The sequence below is a fragment of the Geotrypetes seraphini genome, chromosome 3, assembly GCF_902459505.1.
Source record: "Geotrypetes seraphini chromosome 3, aGeoSer1.1, whole genome shotgun sequence".
Taxonomy (NCBI): Eukaryota; Metazoa; Chordata; class Amphibia; order Gymnophiona; family Dermophiidae; genus Geotrypetes; species Geotrypetes seraphini.
The window spans coordinates 19,370,829-19,393,314 of record NC_047086.1 but is presented as its reverse complement, the minus strand read 5'-3'; the positions used below and the strand labels follow the sequence as shown (position 1 = coordinate 19,393,314).

The window sequence follows — 22,486 nt, the reverse complement described above, 5'->3', positions numbered from 1 at the left end:
AGTGTACCATGTAGATGCACATGTTGTGAAAGATACGCTTGACACTGTTTTCAACTCTGTTGCAGATAGCGCATCCAAACTCACTGAAACAGAGTTGGCAGAAGAACAAAACTCTTCCACCCCGCACGTTGTGGTCATGGAAACAGATGTTGCTTCCGAAATGGCCATGGCAACATGGGCACATCAAAAGTCCGGACACCTTGGAGAGAAGGGAACTATTAGGTGGGCACATGACAGAGGCATACATTGTACTGTAGATATGGTAAAGACAGTAATCAGTAATTGTCATTTATGTAAACTAGCTCTCACATCAGCGCAGCAGATGCCCCCAATTTTTGGGAAAATAGCCAGAGGCAGGCTACCAGGTCAGATTTGGCAAATAGATTATATAGGCCCTCTACCACTGTCTAAAGGATGTCAATAAGTGTGTACCATGGTAGATACCTATTCAGGGTTGTTAGTGGCTTATCCTTGCCGGAAAGCCAATCAAGAAAACACCATTAGAGCATTAGGATTAATTACATTATATTACGGACACCTCTAGAAATACAGTCAGACAGGGGGACTCATTTTACAGGTAATATGATTAGGGATTGGATCAATGATAACAATGTTCAATGGAAACTACATGTAGCCTATCATCCACAGGCCTCAGGACTTATAGAAAGGATGAATGGATTATTAAAAACCCAATTAAATAGATTAGGATATCAGTCATTGCATAGGTGGAGAGAACATTTAACTGAAGCCTTACAAATTTTGAACAATAGACCCATAGCTTCACATACTACACCCCTGAATAGGATGCTGTATTCCACTCTTGAAGCAAGTGACAAAATTTGTACCCTCCAGTTTTGGACTGTTAGACCTGGAGTACAGTTTCCTATACGGGCCACTGATGGATCTGCTGGACTAGATGTATATTGCCCTAATGAATGCAAATTGGATCCACAAATAGTGAAACCTATTCAAACGGGTTTGGGGGTGATTATTCCAAAAGGATATTATGGACAGATTTGTCCACAATCAAGTTTGGCTCTTAAAGGTGTAACTATAATGGGGGGTGTCATTGATTCAGACTATCGGGGCAAAATTGGAATATTATTATTAAACTTTGGAAAAGATGCTATCATTCTCCAAAAGGGGGATCGTGTTGCATAATTGATAACTATTGCAATTAAAATGGAAGCTCCACAGTTAATTGATAAACCCCTGCACCATTATGGCCGAAGTGAACAAGGCGTTGGGGCAGCTAATGTAATTAAAGCTGGTATGAGAATCTGGTGGAAAAAACCACTCCAACCAATAGTAGGAGCCACCGTAATAGCTGCAGGGAAAGATAGTATTTTACAAATACTAGTGGATGGTTATGAACATCCAATCTTCGCTCCTCGAGACCAATGTTTTAGGAGAGAATAAAGATTATTTTTCTTTCCACAGGACCTAACACGGAAGTGTATCACCATTCTATCTTTGGTATGGTACGGACAAACTGCAAAAATGCCAGTGAAGAGTGACCGTCCAACCACTGTCGTCATGGTCCAGTGGAAAAATGCAACTTCAATGAGAAAACAAGATAATTTCACATGCAGCGAAAACTCTCTGTGTAACATTTAGAATTTTACATTTTCTCCTTCCCCTGTCATTCGATATGACACAGATACCGGGTTCACTAAATATTATAAAACTCCTTTTTGGGTGATGAATGCCTCTGTAATTAGCATTACCATTCAAAATCACACTGGGATCCAATGTACTAACTATACTTTCCCCCAAAATATAGTTAGTAAACAAGTGGCTCGAGATATCATACAAACACAAAAGTTTACTAGCACTACATTTTGGAATTTATCCTTACCCATTAACAGGGCACAGGGGATAATTTGTATGAATGCAACAAAAATTGAAAACCGCACTGACATGGTAATTATTATGGCATTTATCCATACCAATCCTACTTCATTAAATGCCTCATTAGTAAGAAATATTAGAGAATGCAAAAATACCAGTTTAGAACATAAAGAAATGAGATATGAATGGAAAATTAATTTTCCTATTTTACCCAAATGTAGGACCCGAAGATGGCTGGATCAACTATTAGGGGGGCCGGGAACTACATTAGGCATTGTAAATACTATTGATTCTGAAATACTGGCTGGCAAATAAGCATCTTTTGGCTCCGGAGTAGCGGATGTATTTAGATGGGAAGGTAAATGGATGCCAAATACTGTACATAATCATGAACTAACCCTACGATATGATCAGTTAATGTTACATGTTGTTAATGATACTATAATACAGCAATATACTTTAGATAGTAATGTTTCTTCAGCCTTACATTGGACTATTTGTGAGATTCGTGTTTTGTCTTTTATACAACAAAGAATTAACTTTATCCAGCAGTTACAATTACGAAATACCTCATTGATTTTTGTATTATTTAATAAAACCACGCCCTTAGATAGAACATGGTGGAATTTTGATATAAAACAATGTTCTGACTTCTCCTGTGAAGGGTTGCTTACATTATTTGATGTAAGGAACTCTACAATAATGTGTCCTTTCACTGTGATGCCTTTGGTATTAGGACCCCAATTATGGTTTCCTACTTACTATGGGCAACAAATAGATGAACAGAACAAAACATACGTGTTAAAAAATTGTAAACAAATTCAACATGGACAAGTTTGTCCATCTCCTTATGCGATCTATGAACCATGTTCTTTACAACATACCTACAATCTGTGCCAATGGACCATTCAACCTCAAGGTTACACCTTTATACAAGAAATATTACATAAATATGTCTGTGTTGCTAGCAGTACTGTTGAACTTGTGATTCCTGCATTTCAAGCTCCCTTTTCAGTATGTTTACAGAATGTTAGTGTGTTGCAGTGGGCAAATAATGCAACTTATCATTTTTATGAACCCGGGATATCAAATGTAAATGTTAATCTTTCTTTTGCCGATGTACTTACTCCAATTATTTTATTACCCTCTGTAAAGAAAGCCATGCAAAATATAGCAATTCTAAATAAAGCAAATCAGCAACATAACCTTACCTTGCTGCAGCATAAAATAGATACTGAATTTTTAAATACTAACTTGCATTCAGTGGCAGATCATATTGAAGCTACTACTGCACACCATTGGTGGGATGCTTTTACCGGATGGAGTGCTACAGCAAGAAAGGTGTTTCTTCATCCCTTAATCTATATTTGTTTAGTTATCCTTATGTTAACATTTCTTAATTGTGGATTTACCTATTGTGTATACAAACAAACACTCTCTCCCTCTATTCGGACGACTTCTTATTCGGAGGTACAGACTTGAGGATCCAGGGGTGGATTGTTATACCTATGGCCAGGGGGGTAACTGAAATCTGACCTCCTTGACCTAAGGGTTGCCAAAACAACATCAAAGGAACTGGCCAGGGGAGTAACTGAAACTCAGTTTTCTACTGACATGAATCCACAAGTCTGCTTATCTGACATTCTGACCTCCTTGACCTAAGTGTTGACAAAACAACATCAAAGGGAGAGTGAAACCAGATGGAAAGCCGGTTTTCTGCAACACCTCCTTCTGACATCCTGACCTGGGTGTTGTCAAAACACAGAACAAAAGACCAGGACTGGGTGTGCCTGACTCGTAATAAAGGACGCTGGTTACTGCAGGATCAGCTGTTGTTTTTATGAACTCAGCAGCTTTCACCCTATATATAAAAGACGGGACTCTGCCCCTAACAGAAGAATCCATTTTCGTTGCAACCAAGGGACAGCCCGTGTCGACCCTCCTATCAATTGCAAGGATTCCCGATTGCGAAGGATGGTGTTGCCCAGAATCACGGTGATGTTATTTTATATTCATCTATATATGTAATAAAGTGTTATTGTTTATGCTTTATATTGTCTGTGTGCTTTTCTGAGTGTCACTGATCATCCCATCTGGCAGAAATAAGTGGCGGAACATAGTCACATTTTAATGGCAATGAATATGCTCTACTCCTTACTGCAAAGATTTACCTGAAGAATAAAAAAAGAATCATTATAGTGTTCTTAATCTCTTTTTTTTATATATACAGCAACAGTGGCTTCCAGGGGTGACATAGCCTTTTACTAATACAAGGAACTGGAGGACCAGTGGACACTATCAAAGGCCTTAGAGGCATCTAAACACAGCTGGAATATTGTGATATTGACAGTGAGCTAGGGCAAATAGGACCTTACGGACATTACAAATGGATTGACGACCATGAATGAATCTCACTTGATCCTCATGAATAAGCGAGGGAAGGTGTGGAGCAAGACGGTCAGCTAGCACATGAGAAAGAAGCTTAAGATCCACGTTGAACAAAGAAATAGGACGATAAGATTTGGGGGCATCAGTCTCTTTGCCAGGTTTCAGCAATAAAGTAAGAAGCGCCTCATTAGACTTACAGGTTGAGAATATTAGTGAATTTAAAAAAAAAAAATATTTAAACAATTGCTTACTATGGATAGTATAGATCAGCACCAACATTTTAATAACGAGATATGAGAGAGAGAAAAAGTTTTGTTTTTACTGTAGATTTGGACTGAAATAACATATAACATAGACGTGTCGAGGCTCACACATACCGGCTTCAAAATGCAATGCACAGCATTATGAGCCTTTCTTAAGAGTAAGAAGCTGCCAAAAACTGGTGTACTGTATTTTTATTTTTTTTAAAATATCATTAGTTATTTGTACCCTTAATAATTTTATTGTAATCCGCTTAGCTGTAATACGATTTGCGGGATATCAAGAATAAATAAACTTGAACCTTAAATAAACACATTAAAAAGCTAACAATTTAAAAATAACCCAATGATATTTTGCAAATCTCTATACAGTATAGCTGCGATAAAATGCTTCTTTTATGTATTACTATCAAATGAAGCATTCCCTTCCACATGCAATATTAAATGGACTTTTGTGAAAATATAGATGTCACAATGATCATACATCCTGACTTCAAAATGGCATGCACAGTGTTATGAGCCTTCCTTAAGTGTAAGAAGCTGTCAAAAACTGGTGCGACGCTTGACTTAACAATAATCTAGCAAATATGATAATCCTACCTTTATCTGCTCAAATTCTTCAGCTTTAGAAACTATAGCAAGAATGTCACCTTCGGTTTTATGAGCATCAAACAATTCGTTGAAAGTCTAGCAAAAAAAAATATATTGCAAATAGACATATATCAGATTATGTATAATAATGCTTATTTTACATATACACTATGGCCTGGATTCTATATATGACGTCGGTATCGGTGGCTGTCTAAAAAGCATCGAATAGAGAATCACACCTCTGGGATAGGCACCAGAAATGTAGGCCCAGAGTTTTCCAGGCCTAAATTTCTGTTGCCTTTCTTTGTTCTGTAGGTGTATTAGGCTACCTAATGCAATTTCTGGCATTAGCCACACCCACAGTGGCATTAGGTGGCTTAAAGCAGTGTTTCTCAACTCAATCCTGGAGTACCCCCTTGCCAGTCAGGTTTTCAAGATATCCACAATGAATATGCATGAAATACATTTGCATATAATGGAGGAAGTGTATGCAAATCAAGTTGATGGAAATTCAATGTGGATATCCTGAAAACCTGACTGACCAAGCTGAGAAACACTGGCCTAAAGCATCTACGGAGGCATAATTATGGTGCTGGGTTGTTGTTGTTTTTTTTAGGCGCTTTGAAACTCAGTTAAAAACATCATTTCAAGGGGTGGGGGGGGAGAGAAAATATAAAACAGTTTTCCTTGATGTATTTTTTATATCTTCCAGTTACTGTACCTTGATATTGTTGACACATGTATGTTGTTTTGCATTCCTCAATAAAATATGTTAAAAAAAAATACCCATCGTTTCAATGGCATTTTAATTTAAGAGAGTTTGGGTACCTACCAGCACCTAAAAACATCAGGAACATTTTATTAAAGGGTACTGAATTTTTAATGCATGGTTAGTGCAGAAATGGATTAAAGCATTTTGCGGTATTTTGTCTGTTTGTGAGCGCTAACCTGGGCATAGTCGACTTTTTAGAAGTATTTTTGGAGGGGGGGTGTCATGGGTGGAGAGTTGGCATACCCTTGTGTGGTAATGTGACTGAGGGAATGGCTTGGATCTGTCCTAAAGCAAAACAAAAAGGGACCAACAAAAACCTGAAGGGATGGTGCACAAGAAGAAAACCAAACTGCAGGAAAATGTACAGGGACAGGAATTTTATTAAATGACAAAAAATTAAAAGCACATAAAATACATCCCAAAACTTCTTCCTCAGGGGTCCCGATCATTGATAATATAGAATATCAGAAAACCAGACTGGGTTTTAAAGTGCTGTGCCTACACAGGTGATCTCCATGTTCATTTTTTGATTTTGTTTTTCATCCAATCTGGTTTTCTGATATTCTATATTATCAACGATCGGGACCCCTGAGGAAGAAGTTTTGGGGGATGTATTTCATGTGCTTTTAATTTTTTGTCATTTTAATAAAATTCCTGTCCCTGTACATTTTCCTGCAGTTTGGTTTGCTTGGATCTGCCCTAAACATAGTCATAAATGCAGGGTTTGAAAACAAATGAGAAATATTGTATTGTTATGCTTCAACACGCACACCCCTGTTGCCTCAAAGACTTAGGGCCTGTTTTACAAAGCTGCGCTAGCGGCTGCCATGCGGCAAAAGCTCTGAAGCCCTTGAAATCTCTATGGGCTTCGGGGGCGTTACCGCGCTGCAGCCGCTAGTGTGGCTTTGTAAAACAGGCTCTTAGTTCAGCATATGAGAATATACGGTCTCTTTATTTCTCTCTGGTTCCTTGTGTGTCTCTAGCTGACTCCCAGCCTAGCCCAACACAGTGTCTTAACATGTTCTTGGATTCCCTCTGGACATACACCAAAAGCCAGTACTTTCTCCTAACTTGATATTCTTCCCACAAAAAAAATGCTTGAGCCATGCTGCTTCCCTGAACCTCTCCTCAGCTCCAACTGAAGCCCTCTTGCTTGAGGGCTTCTCTGAACTATTCACCCTCAGGGCATTTAAACTCCTCCTTGCCTGTGTCCCGCCTCTCCGAATCAACAGGTTTGTCCCACCTACCCTAAGGTGGCTTACTCTTTGCACTTGTGAGCTAGCACCCCCTGCTGCAAGTTGGCTTAATTGCAATATAAGCGAGATTGTGCTTTTCACTATTCCACCTAGTCCCTCAAATCATGTTATGATTAGTATGTGCTAACCTGATAACACAGAATTAACACAGAAGCACTTAGTGTCACCTAAATAGGTGGTAGTAATTACACTCAAGTTAATTCTTTGCAGACTCCACACGCTAATCGTAACATTAGCACACTATACGCAGTTAAAAGAAAACACTCTATAACAGTGGTTCCCAACCCTGTCCTGGAGGACCACCAGGCCAATCGGGTTTTCTTGACAGCCCTAATGAATATGCATGGAACAGATTTGCATGCCTGCCACTTCCATTATATGCAAATCTCTCTCATGCATATTCATTAGGGCTAGCCTGAAAACCCGATTGGCCTGGTGGTCCTCCAGGACAGGGTTGGGAACCACTGCTCTATAAAAATGCCACATTCAATTTGAGCTTAGCGTGCGGGGAAGCTCCATGTTAAGCCCCAAACTTACCGCAACTTACTAAAAGCCCCCTACCCCCCAAGTCTGGCTTAAGTCTATTTGAATATGTACTTACAGTATTTATTCCTTTAAGTCACATTGTGGGATTCCAATTGCTGAAATAGGCATTAGGTACAATTCTAGATATATACACAGTAAAACATCATTCCAAGATTATACAGATTTAATTTTAGCCCCATTCTTTTGAAAGCAACAAAACTGATTGATAGTGTGTGCGAGTACCTCAATTGTGTTATATTTGATATAATAGTGGCTGGCGGTTCTGCCCAGATCAGTTGAAGAGAAAAATCCCGTTCTTTCTTCGAAGCGAATCATGTGAGCTTTGTCTAGCTTCCGTCCAGCTTCAATTATCAACTGTTCTCGATGCTTGTCTAGCACAGGATCCATCTGACCAACAAAGAGCAGAAGACATGACAAAATAAGCTGCTGCACTGGGGTGACACAAGTCTCCAGACAGGGGAAATAGGACACCCACGTTTAAATACCTATTTGGCATAAATACACATGAGGCGAGTCTCTTTCAGTTGAAAGGAAACTCCAGAGTGAGAAGGCATAGAATGAGGTTAAGAGGTGATACACAGCTCAGGAGTAAATCTAAGGAATTACTTTTTACAGAAAGGGTGGTAGATGTGTGGAACAGTCTCCGGGTAAAGGTGGTGGAGACAAAGACTGTGTTTGAATTCAAGAAAGTGTGGAACAAGCATGTGGGATATCTTAGAGGAGGAGTTAATGGATGCTGCAGATGGGCAGATTGGAAGAGCTATTTGGCCTTTATCTGCCATTAGGTTTTTATGTTTGTATGGATGCTAAAACATTACTAGGCCATTATTATTTTTTTTTTAACTGTAAAAATACATTAATAATAATAAAAATAACTATTTTTATATACCGCCATACTACAAACAGTTCTAAGCGGTTTACAAGGGAAGAGACAGCGACATTACAGAGAACTTTCGAGATTACATTGGCATGTTAAGTTTAGTCAGGTTTATCTGGAAGTATTTTGAAAGTACATCAGGTTGAAGTGGGGTCAGAGAAATTTGTCAAAGAGATAAGTTTGGTACGAAAGTGCGTTTGAGATGAAGTTGGTTAAACATTTGTTCCATTTGCCTGCTTGGAATTGGTTTTATAAAAAAGATTTATAAAACAGCAAATGGAATTTTCACATGTAATGTGTTAAATATTAGGTCTACTTTATTTTTATACAGACATTATAACATAGAAACAGAGAAAATTATAACAGTTAACGGATCATGTGATCTCTCCAGTCTGCTCATCTACTGATCTCTACTAGTCCTTCCTCTCCCTTAAAAATCCTCTGTGCTTGACCCCTGTTTTCTTCAGTTCAGATAAAGTCCTGATGTCTATGACCTGCATCATCATTCTTTCCATAAAGTAGGATACAGAAATATTTCCCATTGTTTTGGGTACCACAGGCCTCATTAATAAGAATGTCCAAGCTGCCCAGAATAAATTGACCTGACATGTAATGGCGAGTGTTAGCAGTCAATTTGAGAGATCATACCCCCAAAATACTACTTTAAATACTGTTGGTGGAAAGAAAAATCAGCCAGCCAGTTTGCGGTCTCATCATGGATAAGTGGCTTCAATATTAGTGCACTGATACTGCAGCTGTGATTGATTTTGAGGTTGGAGCTTTTTTTATGCTAATGAATGTGCTTAAGACAGTGAGTGGACTGTTTGTTCTTTTATCGCTGTCACTAAGGGCTAGATGCACAAAAGATAGCAACTTGATCGCTGTTGGCTGATTCTCCAACAGTGATCCGATGCACTATGTAATGTAATGTAATTTATTTCTTATATACCGCTACATCCGTTAGGTTCTAAGCGGTTTACAGAAAATATACATTAAGATATCAAGTTTGAAACCCACCGCTCAGTGAGTTATTGACACATGCACAGAGCCCTAACAGCAGTGACAGTGTTAGCAGCCTCCTGTCACCACTGTTAGGGCTTCTGGTTTGTTTGTTTTTTTAATGGCACAGACGTGTGTGTGTGTTAAACATGCACAATCTATCCCATTATATAAAAAAAGCCCCCCTGCGCCGACACTCTGAGCCACCGTACCCCACCTCCAAAAAAAAAAAAAAAAAATGGCAGGAGGGATGATGCCCACTCCCTCCTGCCATCCCGACGCACCCCTCCGACTCAACCCCCTTGTGCAAAATGGCAGGAGGGATGCCCACTCCTTGCCATCTCGACTCAATCCCCCTCAACTCAACCCCCCTGCACAAAATGGCTGGAGGGTTGCCCATTCCCTCTTGCTATCCCAACTCACTCCCCCAACTCAACCCCATTGCGCAAAACGGCAGTAGGGATGCCTATTCCCTACTGCCACCGGAAGCCCCCCAAACACCCCCTCTGCCGTACCTTTAGTTGGGAGCAGGAGGGTCGCTCAATTCCTCCTGCTCCATAGCCACATAAACAATTCTGGGCTTTAGACCTCTCCAAGATGCACGGGGAGGGGCCTAAGGCCCTGACTGGTTCAGACGTCTCAGGCTCCTCCACTTGGGAGGGGTCTTAGGCATCTGAGCCAATCAGGGACTTCTTTAGGCTCCCTTGTGTCCCGGATACAAGGGGGAGCCTAAGAAGTCCCTGACTGGCTCCTCTGTGAATGTATAAAGCAGCTAAACCAGCACAGCATACTAAATAAATATCAACAGATTAATTAAGGACTGGGATGGTTAACTCATATTACAGAGGAATAAAATTAATGACATTCAACAGCTCACAAATCTTACAATCTTAGTGGAATGTCAGGCCAACAGAGGAGATATGAAGCCAGGAATATAATAACTGGAAGGTGAAATAGTAAGTCTCAGAGAGGATATTGCCTGTCTGGTTTATAGTCTAAACATTGAACTTGAGAAGGCCTAATTATTTAAATTATATTTATGTTCCCCTCCGGGAACTCTGCTCATCAGACAAGTCCCTCCTCTCTGTACCCTTTTCCTCTACCGCCAACTCCCATCAACGTCCCTTCTACCTTGCTGCATCACATACTTGGACAACCTGCCTGGCTCAATACATCAGGCTTTGTCTCTGCCGCTATTCAAAGCCAGACTAAAAACCTACTTATTTGAAGCTGTGTTTAAACACTCACCAACCAATATATCTGTCTGTCATTCCCTTAATAGTCCCCTACCACCTTTTAGCCCCCTCTGTGCGTCTGTCATAATTAGATTGTAAGCTCTTCTGCGCTGGGAGTCTCTTGCATGTACAATGTACAGTGCTGCATGCGCCTGGTAGCACTATAGAAATAATAAATTGTTGTTGTTGAAATGTTGATTTTTTTTATCTATCCACTGACTTCACTTTATGATAGCTTGAGTTTTAATTCTGATTCAGTAGTTTTTATGTGTCTTTGTTTTATTGTTATTCATTACAAAGGCGAGCTAGTGTTTTTAGCGCCAGCTACAGTGGTAACAGCTTGGATTCTCATAGGAATTTTATAAAACTCGGACCTGTTACTGTGGCAGACAGTGCTAAAAACGCTAGTGCGGCTTTGTAAAGGAGGGGGTATGTAAGAAAGATATGTTATTTGGTTTTAATCTGTGTGCATGTTGTTATTATTATATATGTTCATCACTGAAACAATGTTTTTAATATAGGCAATTAAGCGGAAGCAAAGAGAGGGGCTGTTTTGCTAAACTGCATTAAAAATGGCCTTAATGCACTCTTATGGAGGGAGGAGGGTCCTGCATGCAAAGATCAGTTTTTACCATAGCTGGAAAATGGACAATTTTCTATTTTTCCTATTAATGGCCATGCAATAGTGTTATATAAGAATTGCCTTTCTGGGACAGACCAAAGGTCCATCAAGCCCGGTATCCTCTTTCCAACAGTGCCTAAACCAGGTCCCAAGTACCTGATAGGAACCCAAAGAGTAGCAACATTCCATGAGCTGAGATTGTGATGTCATAATGCCTCATTCCACCAATGCCTAAGAGCCAAACTCATCGGTGATGGCACACTGGTTTGATTGTCCTATACTTGGCTGGGACAGACTGAAGGTCCATCAAGCCCGGTATCCTGTTTCCAACAGTGACCAACCCAGGTCCCAAGTACCTGGCAGGAACCCAAAGAGCAGCAACATTCCAGAGCTGAGATTGTGATGTCATAATGCCTCATTTCACCAATGCCTAAGAGTCAAACTCATCAGTGATGCCACAATGGTTTGATTGTCTTATACTTGGCTCACATAAGAGCATATGAATTGCTGTACTGGAACCGACTGAAGGTCCATCAAGCCCAGTATCCTGTTTCCAACAGTGGCCAACCCAGGTCCCAAGTACCTAGCTAGATCCCAAGAAGTAAAACAGATTTTAAGCTGCTTATCCTAGGAATAAGCAGTGGATTTCCCCAAGCCATCTCAATAATGGCCTATGGACTTCTCTTTTGGGAAATTATTCAAACCTTGTTAAAGGGCAAATAATATGACTCAAAGCCCTAATAAAATTTGATAACTTCCTTCCTTTAAAGGATAATGCTATAAACTAGCATTGAGACTTACACACCACTTAAGTGCAAAAGCACTGCTTTCATTGGCACTTAGGCATATATGCACTCGGCACTATTGCTTAAGATAGTGCAAAAGTGCTATTACATATAAATGCAAGTGGTCATACATGTGGTCAGAGCTTGGACAGGCCACAGGTGTACTAATTTACATGCTCAATTTATAGAACACTACACTTTCCCCTCCCGATTCGCGGTTTTAGAACTCATGATTTTGATTATTCGCAATTTCTTAAAACTGGAATCACCCCTGCCTGCCTCCCTCCTGCCTTCCCCCCGGCATCCCTGACATTACCTGGTGGTCTTTTGGGGCAGGAGCGATCTTCTTACGCTCCTACCCCATGCAGATCACTCATACAAAATGGCTGCCATGATTTCCTGACATAGTCTCGAGAGATTATGGGAACTCACAACAGCCATTTTGTATGAGTGATCTGAACGAGGCAGGAGTGTAGGAAGATCTCTCCTGCCCTGAAAGACCGCTAGACCACCAGGTAAGGTCTAGGATGCCGGGGGGAAGGTGGGAGGGAAGTGGGGGTGGGTCAGAGCCAGCCCAAAAGTTATTCACAAATTTTCAATATTCGCGGGCCAGCTCTGCCCCTAACCCCCACGAATATTGAGGGAGGAGTGTATAAGTAACGTGCATCATAACAAAGAAAAATGGGGAGACCCAATGATCCACAGTGAAAACAATCCATCGATGAAAACATAAACAAAAACTGTGGATACAGATGTTCTGGAGATAATTTATTAAACACTGACATATAAAACCATGAAAATTCAATTTAAAAAGTACAATGATAAAAAATACTGTGATAAAAATCCAACCGGACCCTACAAGGTCTGTGTTTTGGCGAACACACCTTCCTCAGGGATCCTAAAAGAAACAGGTAATGATGAATAATGATAAAGAGAAAGATAAAAAAATGAAAAGATAGAAAGATAAGAGGTGACAGTGATGCCAATCTGGAGCATGCATATTAATGTCTATACTCGACTGCAAGATAAAACAAGTGAACCAAGTGTGACATGCTATATACAGAGGCTTGAAACATCGACAAGAGAGGAATGACTTGGTTCTGTTATTTTAACTGCATTATTCTATGTGTTCATGTCCTATTATGGTTTCTTCATGTTTGAATACGATGTCTTTTTTATATAGTTTAAAGGCAATAGACTGTTTTCAGTCGAATTCTTTATATGTGAGGTTGCAAACCATTGGTATGTATAATGTCTTCTTGTCATTACATTGTGTCACATATCTCTTCGTTTTCAAAATCAGACACGCACCATGGTTTCTTCATTCTATTAACTTTTCATTCTTATGGCTTCTCTTAGGCACCTTATAGATTCCTGTGCTTAAGTTTATACTCTAATACACACCTATGGCACTTTTTTCCTCTCATGTCTCTTGTCGATGTTTCAAGCCTCTGTATATAGCATGTCACACTTGGTTCACTTGTTTTATCTTGCAGTCGAGTATAGACATTAATATGCATGCTCCAGATTGGCATCACAGTCACGTCTTATCTTCCTGTCTTTTCAGTTTTTTATCTTTCTCTTTATCATTATTCATCATTACCTCTTTCTTTTAGGACCTCTGAGGAAGGCGTGTTCGCCGAAAGACGGACCATTTAGGGTCCGGTTGGATTTTTATCACAGTATTTTTTATCATTGTACTTTTTTAATTGAATTTTCATGGTTTTATATGTCAGTGTTTAATCTCCAGAACATCTGTATCCACAGTTTTTGTTTTCATCGGTGGATTCTTTTCACTGTGGATCATTGGGTCTCCCCATTTTTCTTTGTTGTGGTAAACATTGATATGCACTCTCCCCAGCAAATAACACACTAGTCATCCCCTTGAACCTCATTTACCAAAAATATCCAAACTCCTAAATAAGCATCTTCCTTAGGTATCCATTTAACCTTCTCCTAAATAAGCATCTCCCTTAGGTACCCACTTAACTGATTCCTTCAAAGTTAGGTATCTTTCTTCAGTTGTCTATATTGTTTTCCCCACTGAACCTTGTAACTACTTGAATCCTGTCAAGTTATTCTATCGATAAATCCAGATATCTTATACTTGTATTTCTATACCACAACATGTAATTTACTTAAATCGTTGTAATGTAATTCTCTCGGTAATGTCCTGATCTCTTTTAACTGTAATCCGCTTAGAACCGCAAGGCACAGGCGGAATAGAAATCACAAATGTAATGTAATGTAATGTAATATGCATATTGTTAAACTGATAAGGCACATGTGGATACAACTGTTTTAGATATCACTTATATTTAATTTTCCTTGTGATTTTTTATTATTTATATTTAATATTTGTGTTACTAATTTCAGCTTTTTAATAGATGTTACATATATTATTTGTATGTGTCAATGTTTTTTTTTAATTCAATGATTTTATGTCTTTTATTATGTTTTTTTATTACAGACCCCTGACGCAGGCTTTTTGCTAAAACGGGCCATGTCAGGCTCCATCTCTGGCAGTCTTCAAGTCCAAGTTAAGAGCCCACCTTTTCAAAACTGCTTTCAACTCCTAACTCCTCTCTCCTTGGGCTTTACATCCCTAACCCTATCTCCCTCTTTTACAAAAGTGCACTCTGCTTTTTAGCGCACACTAAACGCTAACGCATGCATGTTATCCTATGGACGAAACGCTTAGAGCGCCTTTGTAAAAGAGGCCCTATATGTCATGTCTATCTGTCCAAGTTAGATTGTAAGCACTTCTGAGCAGGGACCGCCTATTAAATGTCAAATGTACAGCGCTACAGAAGTGATAAATATTAGTAGCAGTAGTCATCCAATAAAAAATATTTTGGTCCCTGTTCTTCAGGCCTCTGTGCTTCTTTGTTACGTGTATGTTGGTTTGTTTAGCACTTTTTGTTACCTTGAGCATTTATCAGCCATATTAATAGTTAACGTGCATTAAGTTTCTGTGTGTCAACAGCAAGGCCCAGTCTATGCCCACCCCCCTATGCGGTTAATGCGTCAAGCCATCACATCCACTGCTATTATCACACATTAATGATAAAAGGCTCCTTAAGATAATTATATCCAATAGTACCTCCTTGGCTACTCATGTACGAGAACAGTTCATTTCTTATAGGATAACATCATGAATGAATATAACCAGAGTCAGGGATAGTTTACTACACTCTATTTAAAATCAAGAGGTTTATCTTGGCAAATATACTAAGGGGCAGATCATGTTTTTTGCAGGGGATAAATGCCGGTTATAATTTTATTATGGATGTTTGCTTGTCAATCCTCTGGATTACAAATGACAAACATACTCTACTGAATGTTTGTGGACTTCATCTTACATTTTTCTACTACACTGAGTGGAATGAAAGGTCTTTTCAAAGATTTTACTGTTGCTTCTGGATTACTAGAGCAAAACGGAGAGATTGCCAAGCTGAGGCGAAACAGTCAAGTTGGTTCTTTTTTTTTTTTTTTAATTGTTTTTCATATCACCCATCTCAAGAGCAAAAAAGCTCTTGTTGACAGAGTTGGCATAGGTACATATTTGTCATCCCATTATAAGAGGATAAGAGCACCAATAAGGTTAGTTTCTTTCTCCCATATCATTTTTAAAAAAGCATCTCATACCTGATATGCCTTGTGACTAATGCCATACACTAATGGATTGGCTCTCATGCGTACATAAAGGTAAGTGTAGCTTAACCACTTCACTGCTTCTTCTACATTAGTTACTGTCCCCAGAGCAATCTGCAAAGAAAAAGAATAGTTTTTCAAAATGACATTTGCACATAAGAGTTAAACATTCAAATTAAGTAATAACCACACATATGTAAAGGTCAGGCATATTTGGAAAACTCCTACAAAAAAACCCCTGTGATGCTAATTGCATTAAGTGAAACATTACATGAACTGATCATGCTTAACACCAAAATCTATAAACTGGGCTGACTGCAAGGGACATTTGCTAAAACTGTGCTATGGTATTATTGTATAAATTAGGCCATTTTGGAAAACACATCTAAATGCAAACATTTCGGTAGAATTGTACTTCTGTAGCTTAAAGCAAAACCAAATGCAATGTTTAAACACTTATTTATGAGATTATTTTTTTCGGGTTAGTTAAAAATAGATGCTGAGCTAGACACAATAATCATTTTAATTATCAAATAAATGTTGTGCCAGGTTTTGTGACATCTTTTATTTTCTACAAAGTCTGGAAAATGGAAAATTATCCAAATTTTAAATAAGCTTCTAATGACTTTTCAAATCTTAAATTGATACCTTATAAGAATGGTGAAACACAGGCTAAATAACAGCCGTAGAAGACTGGTTTAGCAAACTCTTAAGGGAGTAGAACAGAAAGAAAATACATTGGATGAGGAATGTTTAAGCAATATGACAAAGTAGTGGTCAATAAAATCTACTCTGATAAAGATAATACACATAAAAAGACATTGTCTATAGCCCAACTTGAACAGAAATATGGGAACGTGCTTTCGGTCCATTTGATGTTTCAATATTCATTAATAGCATACAAACAAGAACCTAGCATTCATAGCAAATTCGTTCATGCTACCTTCTAAGTATATTTCAGCCTACAGCAATGATCTCAAACTCCAACCCTTCGCAGGGTCACACTTTGGATTTGTAAGTACTTGGAGGGCCTCAGAAAAAAATAGTTAATGTCTTATTAAAGAAATGACAATTTTGCATGAGGTAAAATTCTTTACAGTTTATAAATCTTTCCTTTTGACTAAGGGCTCTTTTTACAAAAATTACCACCTGTTTAAAAGGAGGTGGTAGCGGCTAGCATACCTTTGTAAAAGGAGCCCTAAGTCTTAATAATAATATTGTAATTTATAGCTAAAGAGACATATGACCAAACCTGTTTTATTTTAAATTTTGTGATTATGACAAACATTCCGAGGGACTCAAAATAGTACCTGGCAGGCCGCATGCGGTCCCCGGGCCGCAAGTTTGAGACCACTGGCCTACAGGGAAGTCTAGGCACTAACACTGTGGTTTTTGTGCACAAACATGCATGAGATCAACAACCAAAAACATGGGCAAACCTTATATTCAAAGTGATACAGCATGTGATTTTATTGGTATTGTCTATATGTTGATCTTTCTGTGCTCTAAAATATATGTGGATAAATTAAAATCCAACAGTCAGAACACCTTAGCAGAGTACTGTCACAATAAATACCGGCTCCATTTTATTCATTATCAGCAGGAATTTATGGACTTTACCTGGCAAATAGTTGGACAAGTGCAATTAGGGGAGAGGGAATTACTCAGCTTTATTAAAGCACTGCAAATAATTTTGGATTTTTCACTTGAAAGCTATTGAACATGTGGGATCTAGCGAAACATAAAGAATGGTTCAGAAACTGGCAAATAAGATTTACTGCTAAAAAATGCAGGGTCATGCACTTGGGCTGCAAAAATCCAAGGGAATGGTATAGAACAGGGGTGTCAAAGTCCCTTCTCGAGGGCCGTAATCCAGTCAGGTTTTCAGAATTTCCCTAATGAGATCTATTTGCATGCACTGCTTTCATTGGGGAAATCCTGAAAACCCGACTGGATTGCGGCCCTCGAGGAGGGACTTTGACACCCCTGGTATAGAACAAGAGGTAAAATACTTCTAAGTAAGAAAGAAGAGTTGAGATGATCTTAAGGTAACAAAAGAAGTAGAAAAGGCGACAGTCAATGCCAGAAGAATGCTGGGGTGAGGAATGGCCAGTAGGAAAAAAAAAAAAGGTGATTGAGACATTATATATATCTCTGGTGATGCTCGTTTAGAATACTGTGGGCGGCAGTCCAACTTTTGCTGAGAGGCTAGCGCTGGCGAGCTCGCTACGACTTAACATTTCCAGCTAACCTTACCTTTTGACAATGCCCAAGCGGAGAGGAAGGAGTTTGGCTGGGGTCGCGCGGGGCTCCAGTGCCTCCGTTTCGGGCACTGTGGAGGAGCTCTTCCGACGCATGCAAAGAACCCTTTGGCAGCCGGTGACTCGCCCACAGGAGACGCCCCGGATGGGCGAGACGGAGGCGCTCTCTTTGGGCCTGGAGACAACTTTGAGTCCCGACACAAGGGCACCGTCCCCTAATCCTCGAGTTACCAGCTCCCCGCGGGCAGGGGAGTTCTCGGAGGAGGAAACTCGCTCTGCCCTGGAGGCCGGGGACAACGCTGAGGGGAGCTTGGAGCCGGCTCCCTGCAATCTCAGGAGAGTCTTGGAGCAGAAACCGAGGAATTAACAGCTTCTGGGGATGGTCAAAACAAGGGAAGTGACAGTAAGAGAAGAACGACTGGTGAGGAAAGTAAACTTTTGCTGTTGCCTTTGTTACGGAAGCCCCGAGAGGTAACGCTTGACTCTATCTGGGACCTGGTAGCCAGTCTACCTAACTTAATAAATCCTCAAATTCAACAGCTAGAAGGAAAAATAAATGTTCATTCCATTGATATTAGAAATTTGAAACAGGAAGTAAAAGAATCTAAAGGCATTGCAGACATTAATCAGGAGATAATAAAGGTTAAACAAATTCAAGAAACTTGAATTAAAGACTACACTAATCTTAGAAGGAAGTTTGAATTTTTGGAAAACTTTTCCCGCAGTAATAACTTAAGATTGGTTAACTTCTCTAGGATTCAGATGGTAACTCCTAGGGAAATGTTGAAAAAATATATGATAGAAATTTTGGGAATATCAGAGGAGATGATACCTCCACTTATTCAAGCTTATTATCTCCCTAATAATCAACAGAAACAAAAACAAGAAATTACACAGGGGGAAAATTTGAACGTATCTAATTTATTGGAAATGTGTGATAAGGAATCGATTACTCCTGGAACTTTATTACTAACAGTTGCTTTGGCATCAGATAAAAATTAGTTATTAAGACTCTTCTTTCAAAATAAACAGAAACAATTTATGGGATGAAAATACAAATGTATCCAGACTTGGTGAGAGATACCCAGAGGCGTCGTAGAGAATTTTTACTTTTAAAACCTGGAGTCTTAGCCTTAGGGGCAACATTTTATCTTCGCCACCCATGCAATGTATAGCGAATTATTCTTCTCAAAAATGTTTTCTTTGAGCCCTTTCATTTGACTACTTTTTTTTATCGCTGTCACGCTTGGAAAAAGAAAAAGATAACAGCTAAGCCCTAGATTGGTTATATTATGGGGTAAGCTGCCTCAGCTTAATTGGCAGTCCTATACTTCTTTGAGATATATTGTTAATTAATCTCGCATTAGCTATATTTTGGATCCAATGAGGACTTGAGCTGAAATTTAAGCATAATTGTTTTCTTCCTTTTTACTGATTATATGTTTCTTAGATTGAAGTAATTAATTCTTGGTTTGGATTTTGCTTTCTGTACAAGTTTTATGCTTGATATGTATTGTAAAATGATAAATACATTTTAGCTACACAGGCAGCAAAAATTGACACTACCATTTCCAATCTACTGATCAATTCAATAGACATAAAAGAATTCCGAAAAGAAATCAAAACTCATCTCTTCAAAAAATACTTTCCATCATCTTAACCTCAACATAGCACTAGAAAATACACACACGAACACCACCACCATAACTATACCTAAACATTGTACAACTCACTTCAACAACCTACTATTTATCTACTATGTGCTCTAAATTTCTCCTGGAAACTTCCAGACTAATCAATTGTAACTTGATACATTCCTGATTCTATGTACTGTAATATTCCTGAAATTATACAGTCTCCTAATTTGTAATCCGCTTAGAACCGCAAGGCACAAGCGGAATAGAAATCTGTAATGTAATGTAAAAAAAATAGAATACTGTGTGCAATTCTGGAGACCGTACCTTCAAAAAGATATAAAAAGGATGGCGTCTGTCCAGACGGTGACTACAAACTGGCCAGTGGTGTCTGTCATAAAGCATATGGAGACAGACTTATAGACCTCAATACACATACTCTGAAGGAAAGACAGGAGAGAAGGGATATAATAGACACGTTTAAACCTCTCCATGGCATTAATGTACAGGTGGTGAGACTTTTTCAAATGAAGGAAATCTCTGGAATCAGAAGGAATAGGATGCAATTGAGGTTAAAGGCTCAGAAGTAATCTTTTTATGAAAAGGGAGATGGAATTGTGAAATAGCATCTTGGTGCAGGTAGTGGAGAAAAACACTGTCTGAATTCAAGAAAGGGTGGCACAGGCACGTGGGATCTCTCAGTGAGAGGAGGAGATAGTGGATGGGCCATTTAGCTTTATCTGCCATCAGGTTTCTTTATGTAGAAGTGGAGTGAGCTTCCTTGATTTCTTTTTCTTCACATTAAACATGTGATTCATAATTGACTCAGTATGGCTTCAGGCAGTGGTTATATATTGGATGCTTTTCATTTTGTGCTCCATTTCTTGATTTGCATAAGGAACATAACCAAAAATAACTTGCACTGACTGCATAATCAGGAAGATCATTTTCAACATCATGATCCATATTGATCAAGACATTCCCATCTTTTCTGACATTTAAAAAAATATTTTTTTTCTGCTGCAACTGATTCATATTTACACATTAAGCAGACAATATTCCATGAATACTCGTAATTAACATCCAAACAAGCTATTCTTTCAGTTAGAAACATAGAACTCCTTTTACAAAGCCGCGGTAGAGATTCCTGCAGCAAATGCGATGAAGCCCATTCAATTCCTACAGACTTTTTCCGCATTTGCTGTGCTAAGAATCGCTACTGCAGCTTTCTAAAAGGAGCCCATAGCAATTAAATGTAGAGTGTATGAAAGTAAAATATCTAATGAACTTGAATCATCTTTAGAGAGTTAAGAAGATAATACAATGGATTGCCAAAAAACAATGCTGAAAGTTGTACTTTCAAATACAGTATTAAGAAAGTTTTATATCGTACATCATTCCAAAAAGATTGCAGATTGGGACAAAGGTATATCATACAGTGTAAGAGAACGTGTCTTTATTAAAGTTGCAGGACTAGCACATCTATATACACATATTGAAATACTGGCATAGAAGGGGGGGAGGGTGGACTGCCCCAAGCACCTTCTTGGTGGGGGTGCTGGCACCTCTCTGCGCCCCGTACTTCCTTGGCTCTTTGCCAGCGTGGGCAGCATCTCCAACCCACTGCTTGCGCTGGCCTCGGCTCTCCCTTTCAAGTCACTATCTGGTCGCGGGACCAGGGCTCCGGCCTAAGAGGGCTTCAGGAACTCTGAGAAAACTTAAAAAATCGAAAACATAAAAAAAATGTACAAGGGAGGTAAGAAAACAAAAGTATATGAGGAAACAAGAAAAAAACCCAAATAGGAAAGCACAAAATCTCGAGGAAAAAAGGTGCCAAGGAGCAGATCAACCAAATGTGACCTCCAAGCTCTGCAAAAAACCCATTGAATCTCATGCACATGCAGTGGGGGTTGGGGGAAAGAGGCACACACACATATGCGATGGAGGAAAGGCAAGAGAGGGGAGATATGAGAGAGATGTTTAAATACCTATGTAATGCAAATGCGTATGAGTCGAGTCTCTTTAATTTGAAAGGAAACTCTGCAATGAGAGGGCATAGGATGAAGTTAAGAAGTGATAGGCTGCGGAGTAATCTGAGGAAATACTTTTTTTTACAGAAAGGGTGGTAGGTGCATGGAACAGTCCCCCAGAAGAGTTGGTGGAGACAGAGACTGTGTCTGAATTCAAGAGGACCTGGGATAGGCACACGGAGAGAGAAAAAGATAATGGTTACTGCGGATGGACAGACTAGATGGGCCAGTTGGCCTTTATCTGCCATCATGTTTCTATGAGGTCATTGCCAAAAACCTTCTTAAAGCTATAGTGCTTTGGATGGGATTCGCAACAGGCTCTATCAGGACAACATCACCCAAATGTAAGGATACTACAGTTCTGTTTGTCTTCAGAGGAAAAAAATCTTACTAATTTGAATAGGAAGATAATTTTTTTTAAAAAAAATTCTTTATTCATTTTCAACACATTCAATAAGTGAAAACAGAATAAAATTAAACATTTACACTTTAGGCATCACTTAAGTTTTACAAGATTCATATATATTAATACCCTCCCCCCACCCAATCTAATCTTTATCATTGAAATAACTATAAAATTTTCCATATCTTCAAAAATATAATATATATATTTTAAACAGAAATTACATATATATATAACCATTCAGACTTATTTGTCAAACCACAAAAATTTACCACTCTTCCCCCCCTATTTCCATCCATAAAAATAATCAATAAAAACCTTG

At 39.0% G+C, this 22,486-nt stretch overlaps 1 protein-coding gene across 3 annotated transcripts in view; it reads right to left on the bottom strand.

Annotated features, from left to right (window-relative positions):
* The window catches only part of ASCC3 (activating signal cointegrator 1 complex subunit 3), a 938,401-nt gene that overhangs the window by 351,530 nt on the left and 564,385 nt on the right, over nt 1-22,486 (bottom strand). For all 3 annotated transcript variants that reach the window (XM_033936490.1, XM_033936487.1, XM_033936488.1), the window contains exons 17-19: nt 15,831-15,950; nt 7,887-8,051; nt 5,100-5,186 (exon numbers count right to left, since the gene is read on the bottom strand). In XM_033936490.1, the coding sequence (XP_033792381.1) occupies nt 5,100-5,186; nt 7,887-8,051; nt 15,831-15,950 (372 nt within the window). The remainder of the gene's footprint in view (nt 1-5,099; nt 5,187-7,886; nt 8,052-15,830; nt 15,951-22,486) is intronic.